The following is a 21096-nucleotide window of genomic DNA, read 5'->3' as shown; positions in this document are numbered from 1 at the left end:
CGCCGTCCGTGTGGTGGAGAGCTACAGTACGTTTAAATGTAGCCAGGCAGCCCTGAGCTGTACTGTAAGACTGTTGCTCTAATTCATAAGGGGTTCAAAGGTTAACAATGTAGCAAGGGGCTACATTTGACTTCAATAGAATTCAATAGAATCTTATCGATCCTCAATCTCAGCTGGCAACCAGTGTAAGAATGCTAAGATGGGAGTCTCTTCTTTTTGTGCAAGTTAGAATGCTACAGTAGTTGTGCCATTTTCCAACAGTTGGAGACAAGACAGAGATTTTTCACTAAGATCTGTAAAGAGAGTTGCGATTTGACTTGAGTTCTGATTCCTAAAATTGTTCCCCAAAGATCAGGTCACTGTAGCAGATAATTCAGGACCAAATGAATCCATCTCAGATTTGTTCTGATTCAACTAGAGAAGTTTGTACAAGTGGTAACATGGATTAAAGCTAAATAAAATCTCATGAGTACTTTCTACTTTTGGTACTAAAAAAGTTTGTATTGTCAAGTCACGATATGTAAAACAGTGTGAAAGGAGGCCGCTGCACTAGTGCCGTTTCCCAACAATTAACAATTAACACAATATGCAAATGTATTATGATGTTTTAGTAATTTTGTTTCTGCTGTTCTGCATACTGCCAACGAGTTGAAGGATTGTTGTTTATTGCTTACCCTTTGCTTTTATATGAAAATCCAAGACTATTGAGATTTTTTTGGATATTGGATATTGGATATTGCTAGTTTGACCACTTTAATGCTCTAAACTTTAAATTTATTTATCACTTGACAGAAAGGATCAGATTGCTGCAGATTAAAAAACAAGACAATCAAAACAGGACTGGTGAGAAACGCAGAGACTAACCGAATATTATTTTTAAATAGAAAAACACCAACTAAACATTTTTGAAGAAATACTCCAAATATGTCATTATGTCAGGCAAAGTACTTTTTTAGTTATCTGAATTTTTAGTTATGAATCATAGATTATTATTATCGTAGGTACATATTTTGTAATTGCACAATTTCAATAATTTCATAATTGCATATCGGTCGATAGTGCTGAGTACCGATCCGATACCAGTGTGTAAAAAGTCTAGGTCACAGTGGTTTTCAAAGTGGTTATTTTATAGCCTGGGTTCCAGCCTGATTCGCTGCGTTCCGCAGATCTGAAAATGTCACTGCGCTACTCAGTCTGGAAAGTCTCCTATTCTCCACAGGTAAGTGGGACATATGAAGGTTGAAATGGAATCTTGGCTTCTGATTGGTCTGTGGTGCGGTTTGAGGAAAAACACCAGTTTGACGTATCAATGCGCACTGTGCAGCTACTACTATTGTCCTGCAACGTCCAGTTATCGTTCACTAAACTCACCCCACACAGCTACTGCTGTTGTCCTGCAACGTCCCCTTATCGTTCACTAAACTCACCCCACACAGCTACGGCTGTTGTCCTGCATCGTCCCCTTAACGTTCACTAAACTCACCCCACACAGCTACTGCTGTTGTCCTGCATCGTCCCCTTATCGTTCACTAAACTCACCCCACACAGCTACTGCTGTTGTCCTGCAACGTCCCCTTATCGTTCACTAAACTCACCCCACATAGCTACTGCTGTTGTCCTGCAACGTCCCCTTATCGTTCACTAAACTCACCCCACATAGCTACTGCTGTTGTCCTGCAACGTCCCCTTATCGTTCACTAAACTCACCCCACACAGCTACTGCTGTTGTCCTGCAACGTCCCCTTATCGTTCACTAAACTCACCCCACACAGCTACTGCTGTTGTCCTGCATCGTCCCCTTATCGTTCACTAAACTCACCCCACACAGCTACTGCTGTTGTCCTGCAACGTCCCCTTATCGTTCACTAAACTCACCCCACACAGCTACTGCTGTTGTCCTGCAACGTCCCCTTATCGTTCACTAAACTCACCCCACATAGCTACTGCTGTTGTCCTGCAACGTCCCCTTATCGTTCACTAAACTCACCCCACACAGCTACAGCTGTTGTCCTGCAACGTCCCCTTATCGTTCACTAAACTCACCCCACACAGCTACTGCTGTTGTCCTGCAACGTCCCCTTATTGTTCACTAAACTCACCCCACACAGCTACTGCTGTTGTCCTGCAACGTCCCCTTATCGTCCACTAAACTCACCCCACACAGCCGTCTTTCTTTGTACTACTGAATCTGACAGTGGACTACTGAATCGTTTACTTTTTACCGTAGGTTTTTACTCTCAAGCATGGACAGAGTGGCGCTGACTGATGACGTATCAGCAACAACGTGGCTACGTAACAGTTGACGTTATGAAATGCGAGTCAAGCAGCCTCTGTCAAGACTGAGAGTGACAATTCAGAATCACGGAACGCAGCGATACAGTCTGGAACCCAGGCTAGTTTCTTTAGGGGGTTCCAAATGGACCTTTACAGTAACTGACATAGCATCACGTGATGATAAATGATATGGTATCGGATCGCCATACAGTAGACTGGCATACTCGCCGATACCAATACCAGCATTTTAGGCAGTATGGGCAGCTTCTCCAATACTGGTATCGGTATCGGAACAAGTCTGGTAATTTTGGACCAGAACTCTACAATTTTGTTCGTAATTCTGCGTCAGTGGTTGTCAGTGGTGTAAAGTAACTATTTACTCAAGTAGCACGACCTGGACCAGACGTGGACCACTTTGTGTTGAAAACTTTAGTTACTAGTTACTTTGTAGATTATGATTATTATTACAAAACATACACTAACCACTTCAGCCCATATATATTTCGGCAATTTGAAAATAGCCGAAAAGCTCAGCTATTTTGAAAATATTTCTATACATTTTATTTATTTGAAAACTTGTGAAATGGTACATTATGCCTAATGAGTACTTTCTACTTTTGGTACTAAGTACATTATGAGTATGACGGAAATACTTTTGCACTTTATGCCTAATGAGTTCTTTCTACTTTTGGTACTAAGCACATCATGAGTATGACGGAAATACTTTTGCACTTTTACTCAAGCAAATTTTGAATTCCGGACTTTTACTTGTAACAGAGAAGTTCTACATTGCTAGTATTGATACTTTTACTTAGAAAAAAACATGTGAGTACTTTTTTTTCCTCCTTTTTTTTGGGTTGTCCTTGTTCTTACCTGCAGATGGCAGACTGGCTGTAGGCAGGTCCCTCGGCGGCACTGAGCGCCTGGCCCACCTGGGTCTGGGTGAGGCCCAGGGACAGCCGGCGGATCTTGAACGCTTTGGCAAACTCCCGGATCTCCTCCAGGTTGACCCCGTCCACTTCACTGGGCGCAGTCTGGGGGTCTATGAAGCAACACGTACGGACATATGTTTTCAAACTTTTTCATTTCAAAGGCCCATTATTTATTCTGCATTTGAGCCACGAACCACCATTTCATTTAGATGAGATTGAGTCTCTCATATCCAAAACTAAGTCATATTTTGTTGTTGTTGGATAAGATTTTGTCTACAATTCCTTGCTTTTGGCAAAAGTTGATCAAAATAACAATTCTTCTACATTCTCTAATTGTGTAGACTTCTTGTAAATTAAGTAATGCAGATGTTTAACAATAATTTAACTCTTGAGAGCGTAAAATGAAATCAGATGGACTGGATTTGTTTTTATGTTAAAGCACTATATTGATAGTAATCATTGCTATATAGAGTGTTTGTTCAGTCACAGGATTCTCCCTGTCTCTCCAGCTCTTTAAATGAATGAACAGAAAATACATTTCAGGTCCATCAGCTTCATCAGCTTCACAGTGTTCCAGTTACGAGTTTGTCTGCTCATACTTTGTTTTTTCACTTCCAATTTCACTAGTTTAAATCAGTATCGTGTCGTGAGTTCTCTATCCCGATTGGATAAAATTGATATCCCAACATGAACATGCATTTTCTGTTTGATAAAGACCTGTTACTGAACAAACACTTTATAGCAATGAGTACTATCAGAATATAGAGCTATATAACACTTATTTTAACCAAATAAAATAACTTATCCCACCTTTAAGTTCATTATTTTTCTACAAGCAATGTTCAAATCTATTAGGTAATTAGAAATTATTTATTTTACGGCTTTATGCTGTCTCCTAGATTCATTCATTCATTCATTACTATATTGTATGCTATACTATACACTCCTCTGGAGTGCGGATAAAAATGTGCCATAGTAAACATAAATCTACTATAAAAGCACATTGACACAAATGGATGGACACAGATGGACTGAAAAGGTAGATAGATGTGGGGCAGAAGGCAGCATTCTCCGGATTCCTTTTCATTCCTCTTTCTGTGTTGAAGAAAACAGACATTCTCCCATTTACAATAAAAGCAAGCATCCCGGAATGCATTAAAGTATCATTCCTGCTCCTTCCATTCAAAGAGGATGACAACTGACAACCTCCACGCCATAAAGGCGTGTGTTGTTGGTAAAAATGATATCCATCTTCATTCAAAGAAATACACATTTTTTTTCCTCTCTACGGGAGAAATGCTGTTTGTACACCACCAGCTTTTTCCATCCACATTTAAGCCTCTTTGAAAACGTAACTTCCCTGGAGCATTTGTTTTTGAAGAATTTCCCGGCTAATAAAAAGCGATTTCACATTGTACATCAATGTCAGGTGCCCTGGCATCCTGCTTACCAAAGCAAAGTTTATGCCCCTGAATTATTCATCTTGGTCATTATCAATGAATTATTAAAAGGAATCCTCCATGCGTATTTAAGCAAAAATCTATGGCGCTGCCATCTCGCAGTGCCTCATAAGTGATGCGTGGCATTCGGGAATGGCAGTGCGCGCCTCCATACGTGTGAACATTAACCTATTTTGGGCGGGAACCCCTTTTTGGTGTTAGCATTATGTTATGCTTTAGCTATTGAAAAATAGCAGATCTACAAGCTCATAGCGCGCCACCGAGTGGCGCGCTACGAGCTTGTAGGTCTGCTATTTTTGAAAAATCGAAGAACGACTGACATAGAAACATAGCTTTTTCAGAAAACTGTCAGGATGTAGAAGACATTTTTAGAATCTGATCTCAGGTCAGAATGGGTTAAGGAGAGGCGGCAAGGGACCGAAGACTCCTAAGTTGACTGAAGGCGGCGGGATGAGCATTAGCACCTTCGTCATCTTCATCTCTCAGGGGAGATCCAAGCAGGAGTTGTCTTTACTTTGCGCTCATAGTTGAAAACTGTCCACTGAGGCGGTCTTCATATTAAATAGCACAAGTTTTTGTTTTGATGTGGCATTTTTGCTTCGCTGATAATTCCGGGGGAAATAAATAGAGTTGTTCCGATACCAACGCTGCCAATGTGGCCTAGAATATCACCTGATGATATGTCATTCACAGTCATTTACTATTTTGAATGCTTCAGTTGGCGTTGCACTACTGTTTTATACTCTTACTGTATTATTTTCCTGACTGCACATACATTTTTATTTATTCTTAGATCAGTGGTTCTCAAACTTTTTTAATTTCAAGGAACCCCATAACTCTGAGTGTACAAATGAAACCCAATAGACCCGTAACCTATAAGGGTCCATTTGGACCCCACTTTGAGAGCCACTGTCCCAGATTATCTTCGGTATCGGATCGTTACTCGGTATCGACCAATACGCAAGTTATGCGTATCAGAATCGGTATTGGGAAGTAACAAATGGTATCGGTACATCTCTAGAAATAAATCGGACTGTCGGTGCACAATAGCAGTATATACGTTGTCACGTACGGATGACACTCTCGTCGTGGGATTTGCGCTGTGCACTATATAAGCATATTGAGGATAGATGGCTTTTACTTTCAGGAGAAAACATTAACTTCATTAAACAATCGGACTGATAGGACTGCTCCATTGTGCAGCCTCGGAATTGGCTTATAGGATATTTGCCAAGGAAGGGGCAAGCAACAAACTAAACTAAAATGTCTACAAACAGTTGATCAATGGCAACTTCGTTTCTATTACATTGCCCGGCATTGTAGTTGCCTCTGAAATTAGTTTACCTGGAGCTTAAGAGAATCGACTCTGACAAATGAAATTTATCTGAATAAAATAGTTTTTTAAGACGAGGGCATGCTGACAGGCTGTAGCCTAGTGATTTATAAGGCTCTGGCCAAGTGCCCGGGCAATGAGAGAGTGAAGCTTATGTTCATTATATAAACACACACAACTTCGGAATTGACATAGCCAGGGAGAAATAACCCACGTAGACTAGGACAGGGTTGGATCAATCAAGCTTCCTATACTGAGAGCCATGTAAGCACGGCATGTCCGTCATGTTCAGTGCCCGAGCGGTGATGTTAATTTAACAAATTTGCCATAAATCTCACACTAATGCTACAGTAAGCAATATGCTGTGTTCAGGAAGCTTCACTCGATATTACATGCAGTTTACAAGCCATGTGGTATATGTTCTCAACGTCAGGTCCGGGGGACCACCAACGGTCCAAATGGACCCTTAAAGCATATTTATAAGTTTGTTTACTGACTGTAACAACACTGTTGTTTTAAATGTGCTCTATAGCCCTCAGGGCGTCTTACTGCATGGTATTACAGGTCTGTAACTCTGAGTGTACACATGGAACCAAATAGACCTGTTAAATACTGTGTGGATTCCCAGGGATAATGCATAATTGTACTTCTCTCATAGTAACAGACTTGTAATCTACAGTAGGTGCATGTGTACTTATGTTGGATGTAATTAAGGAATATTCGTTCATTACGATTACTGCAACTGCTCTCTGTTCAATAGAATAACATGTATACACTATACAGCACAGGCACAGATAAGCTTTGAACTTCAGCCTGACATTGACAGGGTTCCCGCAGGTCCTTAAAAAGTCTTAAATCGTCTTAAATGTGATCAAATGTATTTCCATCAACCAGAAAATTATGCATTTACAGTATGCAAGGTTTTATAATATATATGTGTGTGTGTGTGTGTGTGTGCGTGCGTGCGTGCGTGCGTGCGTGCGTGCGTGCGTGCGTGCGTGCGTGCGTGCGTGCGTGCGTGCGTGCCTGCCTGCCTGCCTGCGTGTGTGCATGCGCGCGTGCGTGCGTGCGTGCTCTTGTGCCTGGCTGTGTGTGTTGCGTTGGACACTACTTACTGCTGACTAACTGTCCCACACTGAGGGCAGAGGAAGAGGAGGAGGTGGACGATGAGGAAGAGGCCTGGTGGAGAGGGCTCTGTCTGTGGGCCATGTGGAGGCTGGCCTGCTGCGACGGAGACGGACCGCTCTGACCCTGCTGAGCCTTGCAGGGCAGCTGGATGGATACACGCACGCACGCACACGCATGCATGCACACGTGCACACACACACGTGCGCGCGCACGCACGCACGCGTCACACACACACACGCGCACACACACACACACACACACACACACACACACACACACACACACACACACACACACACACACACACACACACACACACACACACACAGACACACACACACACACCTTTATTTGCCGTTCACATTTTTTAATAAGACATTCTTGAACACAACACTATCTTTATATGCCGTTCACTTATTTTTTAACAAGACATTCTTGAACACAAACAGTGGTAGATGCAGAAACTTGGGAAACTCAACAATAATGTTTCAGCATACAGATCACGGATAGAATCAGAATCTGCTTTATTGTCCCATCACAGTTTTACTGCAGGGAAGAAGAGAGGGGGGAGATCAAGGCAGGAAAAGAAAGAAAGTTTGAGCGCTTTTGACACAAAAAGTACAAGGGTTTTAATTCTTCTGTGTGTGTCTTAGATATATACAAGCTTTTGCTGCAAACGGTACAACCGAAGGGTCTCTTATAGCTTATTTACAGGCTTTTGCTACAAACGGTACAGCTGAAGGATCTCTTAGCTAGAAAGCATCATCTCCTCCATAATGTATGTGGCGACTGCTAATTACCACAGACACTGAACAGAATTTAGCCTTATTATAGCTCTTGGCCTGCATGGGCATACTTGAGCACCTTGGTAAGGAATGCGTCTTCCATGGGCCCGGCTGTGGCCATCACTGGCCGAATGTACAACCCATTTACAAAATGGTCGCACGCACGCACACACGCACGCACGCACGGGCGCACACACGCACGCACGCACGCACACATGCACGCACACATGCACGCACGCATGTATACAATACGTACGCATGCAGGTCGCAGGTTGATGAAGCAAAACGTTGCTGTCTGGCTGAAACCTCTCATCTCCATATTCCAACTGTTTGTGTTTTTCCGTAAATCAACGCTCTGCTTGATCGTACATCAGCGTCACACAAAAGCATCAAATGTATAGCAGGTCCGCAAGCTCGAATAGTTTCAAGCTTGCAGAGCTGCTACTTTTGCTGTTTTTGAATTTACATCGTGAAAAGTCAAGTAAAGGTTTCGGACATATGAGGTTTCCACCCGACAGAGAGGAAAAGCATGCCCACTTATATCAGCACAATATCATGTCAACAGCCATCTTAGATAGATAGACCTTGATTGATCCTGCAAAGGGAAACAAATGTGCAATTACACATTAATCATTGAATTATCGCAAGCTGCAGGGGGACGCAGCAATAAGTCAATAATGCCAATTACTGAATTAGCCACTTCCAACTGCACATACACATCAAATGACCAGACATGATGATGACGACTATAATAATGGCAGCCACACTTTTTAGAGTGACAGTGTGTGGAGGACAGTGTCAATACTACAAAAGACGACCCACCAGACCCTATATCCCACTGGTTCCCAAACGATGGGAACAAACGGGCACAAATGGGCACAAACGACCCATTTGTGCGTCGTGGACATTTCTTTTGCCAACCCCAGCCAGGGCATGGGCACTGATGACGCGGAGGAGAGAGCACGCTCCCAGCACCCCCAGCGGGAGTCAAACCCAGGACCTTCTAGCTGTGAGGCGACAGCGCTACCGACTGCGCCACCGTGCCCCCAAATTATATGTATTTGTCCGGACTCTCCCCCTTCCATCTAAAATATGTTGTGACCCCCCCACCCCCCAACCAGATTTGTGTTGCTAAATGTTCCAAAACAATATTCAAGATCATTTTTGAAAATAGCAAAGGTTGTGAAATAGCCAATGCAACTAGCTTGTAAAGTGCTTATGTGAGCCTATAATTTGTATAGTCGCTTCTCGTGGGCTCGCTTTCATAGACCTGGCTGCTTATTTGCCTTGCACAATGAATCTGGCAACGCTGTCTGGAAGGAGCTGGCATAGGTGCTGGCTCAGCCACAGCGGTTGTATATTCGGCTGCCACCACCCCCACCCCCTCCACACACACACACACACACACACACACACACACACACACACACACACACACACACACACACACACACACACACACACACACACACACACACACACGCACACACACACACAGCACTTTGGAGTGAGAGCGGTTCATGACAATTAGGGTGCGTTTCCTCCCGTCATCAGACGTGCGGTGTGGAAGCTAATAGCAGCCCGTGGCAGAAACATGTGGAGATTGTGGACACAGCGGTCCTCCCTCCTCCTCCGTATCAAACATAATTCATGATCTGCCGCGCGATGCACTACAGACGGCGGCGGGGGAAAAAACGATGTATTTTCATGTTTAACCCATTCTGGGCGGGAACCCCTTTTGGTGTTTTAAAGGAGCATTCAGTGATTTGGGTGATTTGGAAAACCACCCAGTCCGCCCCGGTAACAAAATGTGCACATGCACACGCTCTACAGTGGGGGGAAGTGCAACAGCATGTGCACCAAGTCCCGCCCCCACACATGATTGGAGGAAGGCCCCTCTCATCCTGATTGGATGAAGGCTTTGCCACCCGCCACCAAAACTGAAACTAGGGTTTTTTGACCCCAGGGGCTCACTGGGGACTCCTTATATGGTCAGCACACTCTATAGTAGGAAGGATTATCCAAATAAAAAGAAAAAATAAGTGTTCATATTTGAATGAAGCGAAATCACTGAATATACCTTTAACTAAGCATTATGTTATACTTTAGCTATTGAAAAATAGCAGATCTACAAGCTCATAGCGCGCCACCGAGTGGCGCGCTATGAGCTTGTAGGTCTGCTATTTTTGAAAAATCGTAAAAATGCGGCACAAATCTTTGAATATATATTATTTCAGAGCGAACGTTTTTTTTTTTTCGATGTCAGGCCTAAATGGGTTAATGCACATTGGAATTGCTCTTACAACATCAAGACGGGGTGTGTAACCGTATACACGCGTCTCTCTTCGCTGCGCTGGAAGTGAAGGTCGTCGTCTCTGCCACACTAAAAGCTATAGAGGCTGGCTCCGTTTTCCACTATCCCTCTTTTGCTATTAATTATTTTCTCTCGCGGCGGCATGTGTTTGTTTGGATGGTTTTTTTGGGGGGTGGTGGGGGGGGGTGGGGGGGGGGATGTCAACAGCGATGCACACACTGTCAGTGGCTGTTGACAGGCCCCGGGTAGAATTATCTGGCTTCACTGGGAATATTTCTAGACTGCATGAAGCTCCTTCTGACAACCGTAAATTATGCCCTCCCGTTGGAACAATGTGTACACGAGGACGGCTTTGAGGTGGCGACAAAAGCATAAAGATTATTACATATGCATTAATTCATTCAGGAGTGTGATTGAGTGTGCCGTGTGGCCATGGTGACAATTAGGGCGTCCGCGGCGGGTTCATCCATCCATCCTAGCAAACTGAGGAGGCCCTTTGCCATAAACCGCTATACCCTGTAATTCAGCACTGACGATGTCATTACCATGAAGGCAATAGCATTTTGAACGGGGTGTGTCCCTGTGTGTGTGCGCGTGTGTGTGTGTGTGGCTCCCTTCCTGCACCCTTACAGTAGCACAGTATAGATACTAGAAAAAGGAGGAAGGGGGGGGGGGGGGGGGGAGGGCGAGGGGGAAGAGTTACCGTGCATGTAGGCCTATAAGCCAAACTCTATACTGTGCAAAGAAAGACGACACGAAACAAAACAAAACAGACAATTAATTAACATGGTGATACTGATGTGTATTTTTTTCTTTTTTTTTAATGCTGGACACAGAGGTTCTCTCTCCCTTTAAACATCTGATCAAAGAGAAACTCAAACGGCTGCAGTCAGAGAGGACAAATCAGAGGGTTTGAGAGAGTGTGATTGAGGATGAGAGAGGAGAGAGAGAGAGAGGGAGGGGGGGCAGGGCCAGAGGAAGGAGTGTGTGTGTGTGTGTGTGTGTGTGTGTGTGTGTGTGTGTGTGTGTGTGTGTGTGTGTGTGTGTGTGTGTGTGTGTGTGTGTGTGTGTGTGTGTGTGTGTGTGTGTGTGTGTGTGTGTGTGTGTGTGTGTGTGTGTGTGTGTGTGTGTGTGTGTGTGTGTGTGTTGCCACACCGGGTGGCAATGCAGGAGTGGACTGGGAAATGGTTTCCTCTGGTGGTCCAGCCTGGGACATACCCGCTGACTGGTTGTTAGAGGGGGTTTCGAACTTAGGATGCAGGTTACACTACTCCTTGTGCCCATGGAATGCTGGGTGACATGACATGCTTGCTGTATCGTGAATGAGGACATATGCCTTGATTTTGTTGATGTAACTTTGCTGCACCTGAACTATTTATGTCCTTGTATGCAATTTCCTCTATGTGGACATAAATAAATCGTTAAAACGTGTGACTGTGTGTGTGTGTGTGTGTGTGTGTGTGTGTGTGTGCGTGCGTGCGTGTGTGCGTGCGTGCGTGCGTGCGTGCGTGCGTGATAGTTTTATAAATGGGGTGATGAAAAGTGATGGGTTTTTTGTTCAGCTCTTCAGGGGTCTGCAAGAGCGAAAGGTTTCCTGACAAGCGCTCACATTATTACGCGCGCCCACAGAGAAGCATGCACATACAGACACGTGTGCAATCACGTGTGCAAAAAAAAAGAAAAGAGAGAAAAATAATAATAATAATCTGTTACATTGAGGAAAGGAACAAACAAAAGGAAAACATGAAACGTTCGACAGACTTTGATTTGTGCCCGAAGAAGTCACCACCGTATCAGTAATCTGAACTGTGCCGAGACACTAAATTTGAGCGATTTTCACTGAAGATAATGGCTGCCAAACAGTGAGATGATGCAACTGAGAGTTATATGACTGTGGATGAAAGAGCTGTCACACTCTCAAGGCGTCTGTTAAAGTTTTCGTCAAAATAAGAAGCCACAACGCAAGACTCACAGCGACAAAACTGGCCAGGCTAGTTCTGTTTGATTGTTTGCATTGGGTGCATATAGAGTATAGTAGTAGTAGTGTTCTAGTCCAGGACCACTAGGTTTTAACAGAGATTAATGATAACTGATACAGTGGGAATAGAAGTGGAAAGTGGGAGACTTAACACCTCTGAGGGCCCCTGGGCACTGAAGCTGGAAGGGCACCCCTACATGCACGTGCGAATCTTTGTGCACATGCATAACGCGCGCAAATATTACGGTATATAATTCATGAAATCAGGCCGAGAATTATCGGGCCGTTCGTGCTTCCCTAAATAAAACACAATGCATAAGATCTGTGTTTTCTCTCTCTATCTCTGTATGTGCGTGCGTGTGTACGTGCGAGTGCGTACGTGCGTTTATGAGTTACAGTACCTGCTGTCCAGGCTTGATTGGTGACAGAGTGATCCCCTGGGTGTTGATGACAGGCAGGATCTGGTTCCCGATCACCGTGGCGATGATCTGGCCTTGAGCATTGGTCAGCAGCTGCGGTGTAATTGGCTGCACCTGCATCGCCGAGTTGCAGCCGGCCCCTGATTGGCTGGCTGCAGAGTTGGGCATCAGTGGGATTGTTCCAATTATCTACAAAGGGGAGGGAGAGAGACGAGTTACAATCAGCTGGGTTGCTTTTACATCAGTGGTTTTCAACCCTATTCATATCAAGGCCCATTATTTATTCTGCATTTGAGCCACGGACGACCATTTGATGCCATTTAGCCTTTTCAGACCCAAAACTAAAGAATATGTACACATCTCCATGCTGTATTGATGTTGGTACCGTGGGAGAGATAACAATTCTTCTACATTCTACACTCTAATTGTGTAGACTTCTTGTAAATGAACTTAAGGAAAGCAGATGTTTAACAATAATGTAACTCTTGAGAGTGTAAAATGAGCATCAGTGGGATTGTTCCAATTATCTACAAAGGGGAGGGAGAGAGAAGAGACACAATCAGCTGGGTTGCTTTTATAGCAGTGGTTTTCAACCCTATTCATATCAAGGCCCATTATTTATTCTGCATTAAGAGCCACGGTTTCATTTCACACTCTCAAGAGTTAAAGATCTAAGGGCTTGGTTTGGTTACCAACTCTCTATCATTTAGCTGAGGACCACCTGGGACCCCCTCAAGGACCACGGACCACTGGTTGAGAACCACTGTTTTGTATGATGCTAACTACATCCTCCTCTGACTGGTGTGTTTGTGTCGCTTCGTCTGCCAACAGGTAGGAGGCGAGGGGATCGTCATCAGCACTTATATCCCATGAGTGCACCTGAGCCTGGCTCAAACGATTAGCTTATTGTTAGTATCTCCAGGTTGTAACAATGACCTGTTACTATATCTGGTTGCTGTTACAACCAGGCTTCCTGAGAGCCTGGTTGTATCAACGAGAATAGAGAGAGAGAGAGAGAGAGAGAGAGAGAGAGTGAGAGAGAGAGAGAGAGAGAGAGAGAGAGAGAGACGTACGTATATGTAGAAGTGTCCACTGATCATCAGTCACTAGGGTGGTTTTACAGCCTGCTGGGAGCACACTGCAAAGGTTAACGCTGAATACCTGTGTGTGTGTGTGTGTGTGCGTGTGTGTGTGTGTGTGTGTGCGTGCAAACATATAGAAACATAGTCAGCAGGGAATCACAGAGAGGAGAACTATAGACAAGAGAAGATGGTCCTGCAGTTCCAACACAGCTTTTACACTGGGTCCATGTGTTCCCACCCCCTCATACAGTACCTCTTCCTCAAGACCTCCCTCTCCTCTCCTCTCCTCTCCTCTCCTCTCCTCTCCTCTCCTCTCCTCTCCTCTCCTCTCCTCTCCCTCCCCACTCTTCTCTCCTCTCCTCTCATCTCATCTCATCTCCTTTCCCCTCCCCTCCTTCTCAATCCTCCCTCCTCTCCTCTCCTCTCCTCTCCTCTCCTCTCCTCTCCTCTCCTCTCCTCTGCTCTCCTCTCCTCTCCTCTCCTCTCCTCTCCTCTCCTCTGTGGCTGTACTCAGGAAGGGCCAGATCAAAGGGAATGGCAGAGTGTGTCACTGCAGTGTTTTAAGCTCTCAGCGACTGTGACTGTCAAGAGAGAGTGCTGCTGCTTTGGGTTCTTAGCACCTCTTCATCATGATGAAGGTTAATGTTATCTGTAGGGGTCATGGGTGCTTCCGTGCTTCCCAGAGGCAGGCCAACCACCACCACCACACAGCTCTGTTCTCCACCCCAGCCTCATTATGGCACTGGGTGGATGAGAAGCCCATCGTCGTTCTCTAAAGCTGTGTGTCATGTGGTCTGGGTCAAGGCATATGGTTATAAAGGGGGGCCTTACTTGACCTAAAATCAAGTCACTCTGTGCTTTTGAACATGACTCCTCTTTGATAAAAAGGGGATTCCATTTACAATTGTGTTTCTGTGTTGTTTTACACTACTAAGATTAGAACAAACATACAAAGTATATTGTTTCTGTCGGGGCGGGAAACCTCTTCTCCACATCGTGTTTTTTTTGTAATTGAATGCCCTGCTTGATCACAGCGTCACACAAAAGTATCACTATACAAGTCTCATCCACAAGCTATAGAAACGCGGCGTGAAGCGACGTGTTTTTAGCTTGTGGATCTGCTACTTTGTGATACCTTTTAATTTGAAGCCTGAAAAGTAACAGTTTTGGACATATGAGGTTTCCACTCGATAGAGACGCTATATATTTTGACCGTGCAGGCGTGCACATACACCAGCTGGGTCTTTTATCTCTCCCCCTGGCCTTATAGCTGCTGCTCCGCCACGGCTATAGCTAATCTGATTCCCCCTCCCTCCTCTGTCTCATGTCTCCACCCCCCTGCTCCTCTCTTTGACATAATGGGGAAGGATCAGCCGGAGAAAAGGTGGGCCGGCGATCTGTAATTCATCCCGCCACGGCTCATTTGCTTACGTTGCTTCACATTAGAAGGGAGATAATTTATCTCTCTCTCTGCGCGCCCCGCGTCGCCTCTACAAATTCCCCCTGTAATGTAGTCTCCTGCCACTTAGCATATTTTATTGCCACCGCCTGACGCTTGTGTAGCCCCCGTCCCTTCCCCTGCCTCGTGCTGTGCAGCGGGGGACACTTGTTCCACTCAATTATTCATCGTCATTGGACTAAGTGGTTGTTCTATAAGCATAATAAAAGAGCGATGTACTGACAGCTCGGCTCTCATCTCAGCCGTTGCCACCGTGCGTTGCTACTCGCCCCTTTACAAACTCGGCGTACAGCCGGCGGAACTGCGCGGCCTGGTATTCCTAAAGTAACCTAAGTAAATTATGCCTAAAACTATGCCTAAACCTGACCCTATACCTAAACTTAACCCCAGTAAAACTATGCCTAACCCTAAACTTATTTATAACCTTATTCTCAGTAAAACAAAATAAAGAATACCACAACCGCGGCACTGAGCGATCGGCGTGAGGTCGGCGGACGAAAAAAACGAGGGGCGAGATGGTTTAGGGGCGACCGTCCGTACCTGATATCTATCTTTTAGGCAACATGCAGGGCCACACCTTGGGCCAAGTCTGGTGGGTAACTTAATGGGATTGCAGCATTGAAAAACATCCTCTCATGCAACAGGATTCCTATGTCGTCTGTGACAGTGACTGGCATTCTCTCTCTCTCTCTCTCTCTCTCTCTCTCTCTCTTAAGCAGAATTAAGCAGATGGGGACCCCCAGAAATAATGGGGCCGTCCGTGTCCTGCCCTTGCGGCCCATGTAGAACTCATTAAGATTATGCTGGCGCTTGTTTCCACAGAAATGTCATCTCGTCTCACCGGCCAGGGCAATCTGTGACTTTAAGCCATCATGGTCGCTAGGCAATAATATGTCCATTCTTTTCTCTCCTCCATCCTCCGTGCTGTACTGTGAATTGAGAACCCACGTGTGGGGAAATGTTTTAAGAAGTTTTGGACTTCCATCATTCTGTCCCCTTTTGCCCTTGTAGGGGTTCACAATGATCTAATGCACATTTCCATACAGTGGATACTCTCTCTGGACATTTCTCCCTCTATTGAACTATTGGCTTTAAACTAGTTGTACACTTTGGGAGGCCAGTATCAGGTTATACAATAGTGTATTTATTATTTTTCTGAGGGTCCATTGACCTATAGGAAATGAATTGTCTCTGTACACACGGTACACATGTATCTATAGTCTATAGTCATGTGATCAAGATGGATGTGTCCGGTATTTCATATTCCATCCGAATTGGCTAACATTGGCTTCCAACGTTTGCAGCATTGGCCCGTTTTGAACAAAATGCCTCAAATCATGAATGCAGAGTGCAATTTGAGGGAAATATTGCACGCACATTCCTACTAGGCTGAGGAAATAATCACCACCACCTATGCACTTATTGGTTAGCACTCCTATGCCACTTTTCCTGAGGTGTTCGCCCAGGCTTTTTTTTTTTGTCGGAAGCGAGCCCAAATAATGACTCTTTAAAAACAAGCCCCCCAAAAAATGCAATGCAAGATCAAAGCGAACACATTTCCAAACACATTCAAGCAACTACCAATATTTACACGCCCAAAGTCGCTTATAATAAGCAGACATGGCAACCCTGGCCCTGGGGGCCCTACATGCCTTTTCCACCAAAGGCAGAGGAGACACAGTGAAGGGAAGTGCAGCCGTTGAGGGAGGTTAGATTAACACACCAAACACAACCACAAGGCACCGGGGTTAACAGAAGTGGGATTTCCCCACACACAGAGTAGACCATGCACCGTTCAAGGCATGCAGGCGATACCCTTTTCAGGTCATCCTTGAAAGAAATCTTTTTCTATTTTCTCCAGGATAGAAGCCGAAGGTGAAGTAAATAATTCACAGGGAACAGATTTGTTTTATAAATATATATATAAGAGTGCCAGGTATTAAAACTGTAGGCTACAATGAGGAACCTATTTTTTACCTATTTTTGGGGGTGTTTTTTGCCTTTATTTGGATAGTATATAGTGGAGAAGGACAGCGACAAGGAGAGAGAGAGACAGGGAGTGACACGCATCAAAGGTTGTCAGGCTCAGGAATCGAACCAGCGACTTGCTGTCAGGCTAGGCCTTTAGTGCTCTTCAATGAGAAATTACTGAGGAGGAGGAGGATATTCTTAAAACTGACAATGTAACCGTATTAACAGTATTTTCTTTGCTTAATTAACATTTTAGTTACCAAGAAAATAAAAGAAGCTTATCGATTTTCTCTCTTCAGAGGCTAAAAAGCCTGGGGACTAATGTACTGTAGTAGTTACATTAAAAAAATAAATTAAAAAAACAAGATCAAAGCGAACACATTTCCAAGGTCTTCCAGACACATTCATGAACGCATCTCTTTTATAAGACGTTGAGAACAAAAGAGGTAAAAAAGGACACACTGTCCATGAATTCCGCCCAAAAAATGATAACTAGTTTGTTTTTAAAATTCCTGGCATTCAAATTGATTGATTGAATACTTTATTAGACAGGAATGCAAAGCCAAACACTTTGTCTAAAAGGATAGCACAAAAAAAGTACTTGCGGTTTTGTTTCCATTCACGACCCCCATCTGAAAATATTTTGTGCTAGGGATCGGCCCTTGCCATCTGTGTAGTTAAAATGTTTATTAACAATATTAAAAAATGTGCAACTTTTTTCAAGATATGTTTTGAAAATAGACTATTTTCAAATATCCAATGCATATCGGATTGAAGAATTCATGTGCCCTATAGTCGCTTCATTTGGGCTTGTTTTCATCATAGACCGGGTTGCTTGTTTCTCCCGTGAAATCCACTGCAAAAATATCAGAATCTCGCAAAACACTGGTAAACATTAGCCCCAAATATATGGGGGCGGAAGGAAGCTTATAGGGAGAACAGGGGGGGGGGGACCGACCCTCTGATATAGGGGTGGTGGTACAAGTCACAGCCAGCCCCCGCCCTCCCCCCTCTCTGAATAATGCCAGGGAATAATAATGAGGAGGGGCAGCAAAGGCTATAGCTCAGGGCTTTGACCGTCTTAGTGACCTGATTATGTCAGGCAGTGTCAGCCGCCAAGATACTACAAAAGCACAGAGCGTCCCATCAAATCCATATCCATGGCGATCTGTCCCCCAGTAGCTCCAGGCTGCCTCGGAGCCGCACCGAGGCTCCATACTGTATCATTACCAGCGTTTAACATCAAGGGCTTTAACCCGTTTAGGCCTGACGTCGATATTAAAAAAACGTTCGCTCTGAAAGAATATATATTCAAAGATTTGTGCCGCATTTTCACGATTTTTCAAAAATAGCAGACCTACAAGCTCGTAGCGCGCCACTCGGTGGCGCGCTATGAGCTTGTAGATCTGCTATTTTTCAATAGCTAAAGTATAACATAATGCTTAGTTAAAACACCAAAACGGGTTCCCGGCTTCCCGCCCAGAATGGGTTAACCCGTTAAAGCAGCACCATGTAACTCTCCTCTTCTACCCCTGGATTTGAACCTAGGTTTATTCTGCTTAAGTGCTGACATTTTCTTTCCAGTGAGCTAATAGAGCCTGCCTACTTCTGAATTGAATCTTGACCATCAGGTCAAACTTCGTGTCAGATCCTGTGTCTAGTTGAGACACTCAACCTTTGACACGATCTAAATGTCTCAATAGAAGAGTAGGCAGACAACAAACTACCACACCAATTGTATAAGTTATAGTATTTATTAACATACTCTACCATACAGATTGTATGAGTTATATTGTATGTATTAACACTCTACCTTACAGATTGTATGAGTTATATTGTATTTATTAACATACTCTACTTCTACTACCATCATTAACAGTTTAAGGGCCCCAGACGGAGATCACCGTCAAGTTCAAGTTCACGGTCAGTTGCCCGAGACAGAGATTGATAAATAGGACGGAGATTAATGATATCAAAACAGGTCGCATCGCTCCACAGCCTAGGAGCGCTTGTTGCCCAATCCTCGGTGTTGCACAACAGTGACACGTCATCGAAAATGTTCCCTGCCTGTTTAGCGGACGAAAACGAAAATCTTAAAACGTTCATAACTCGCGATCTAAATCATCCCGTCTAATTATGAAAAAATATCCTGTGTTAGACGGCACTCCGCGGTCCAGTCGCTAGTCGCGATAGATGTATTCTTACCTCCCGTTGTTGTCGATCGACTCTAGAGTGGTGTGGCTATTGTTAGCTGCTACACAGACATTCACAACAACTTCCGGTCCGCCGGTAAAAGTGGTCCGGGCGCTATAAATGATGGGCACATTTTATTAATGGATTAAATAGGCCCGGGCCCTCAAGGTGCTAAAGAAAGGTTACATAGTGGTGTTTTAAGACCTGATTCTACAAAGGCCTTCTTCTAAATCAGTAGTTCTCAAATGTTTTCATGCCGCGGGCCAGTAGCTACCCTCGATCAGTCCCACCAGGGAAAAACCATCCGTTCCTCCGGAACTACTCTGCCGGGACTGGGTATGCGGGAGGATCGCATAAATCTGGTGCGTGGAAGGACTAGGCTCTGTGGGTTGACTCCTGTCCGGGCCCCTCCTACGTCTCACCAGGTCCACTCCTGCTCTCACTAGATCAGGCACCTGTGCGTTGCACCAGACTCCCAGCACCAGGCACTTCATTCAGGAGTGGTCGGCGCGGACCCCAAAATGATATGTATCAAAAATATTAAAATCATACCCGTGTGAAGTGAGTGGTGCAACTCTGTGTGGGGGTCCCCGGGGGGTCCCCGGAAGTTCCAGACCCACAGGACCACATCCGAAATGGTAGAGAAATGAGAGTTACCATGTGGGGGTCTCCGGGGAGTCCCCGGGGGGTCCCCGGAACATCAAGACCCCCAGGAACGCGCCCATGGGGGGCGAGCCGATTCCGGCGAGCCGCCCCACGTCCGAAACGGTTCAGAAATGACAGAATTACCGTGTGGGTGTCCCTCTACTGTACCCTCTGCTGTACTGTACTGTACTGGCACACCCGAAATCATCATATATACAGTTAATATGTGCGTGTGTGTTTGTGTGTGTGTTAGGTTGCGCACAGATGGTGAAAAACAACAACACAATAACGGTTAAGTTAAGCCTGAATTATACTTGGTTGTGTCATGCTACAAGCATGTGCTTCGAGTCGACGCATTGTGAGCTTGTAGATTGGGCTAGTTTTGGTGTGCGGCACACCCGTGGACTGCGCAACTATGTATACAAAAATCACCCTTTTGGCACGCATTGGCGCTGCACTTTAGCCTGGCTAATAAGCCAGACTCAAATCACACTGTCGTGTGGTATTTGAGTCTGGAGATGCCAAAGGTCTCAAGCATTGAACGTCACTATACCAAAGCCCGCCCATATTGCATACCGTGTCCCGATTGGCCACACCAGTTCTCTGGTGTAGGAAATGGGCGTACAATTGAGCCTCTCCAGACCGTAATCCGCCGGCAGGCAATTTTTTTTTGCCAACGGCTGATTCGGTCTGGCTTATTAGCCAGGCTAGCTGCACTTGACTGCAGGCTGTATGCGTGGCGTGCACACCGCCCCAAAATGAGGTGTTGGTAAGCGCCACGTTAACATGATCAGTAAAAGAGTTGTTTAAAGGTATGTTTAAAGGTAGGTTTAATGCTATGGTAAACAACATGGTCTGGCGTGGAAGGGCACGTCGCCCATACCATTATCCTTTATAATATGCCGTGTGCACCTGGCGATAAGATGATTCATTAGATAGGGTCCCGCCGTGACAAGCATCATCGTTCAAGCCTCTAGGCTACTGATGGAACAATTCTGCAGCCACCCTGTAAATATGACAAGGTCAGCGTTTTACTGCGACAGCCAGCCAGGCGAATGTGTGGATAAGAGAGAGAAGGGCTTTGTTTATTTCACCCCAAAAAATACTTAACAATAAGACATGC

At 44.8% G+C, this 21096-nt stretch overlaps 1 protein-coding gene across 1 annotated transcript in view; it reads right to left on the bottom strand.

The window, feature by feature from the left end:
• pou6f2 (POU class 6 homeobox 2) overlaps positions 1-21096 on the bottom strand; it is a gene marked incomplete at its 3' end in the record, with an annotated part of 115957 nt that overhangs the window by 10038 nt on the left and 84823 nt on the right. The window contains exons 8-10 of the mRNA XM_079489319.1: positions 12606-12812; positions 7115-7271; positions 3148-3316 (exon numbers count right to left, since the gene is read on the bottom strand). Of these exons, the coding sequence (XP_079345445.1) occupies positions 3148-3316; positions 7115-7271; positions 12606-12812 (533 nt within the window). The remainder of the gene's footprint in view (positions 1-3147; positions 3317-7114; positions 7272-12605; positions 12813-21096) is intronic.

Source organism: Electrona antarctica, assembly GCF_951216825.1.
Source record: "Electrona antarctica genome assembly, chromosome: 20".
In the NCBI taxonomy this organism is placed as follows: domain Eukaryota; kingdom Metazoa; phylum Chordata; class Actinopteri; order Myctophiformes; family Myctophidae; genus Electrona; species Electrona antarctica.
Note: the sequence above shows the minus strand (reverse complement) of the source record. Positions and strands in the feature narration are given on the sequence as shown.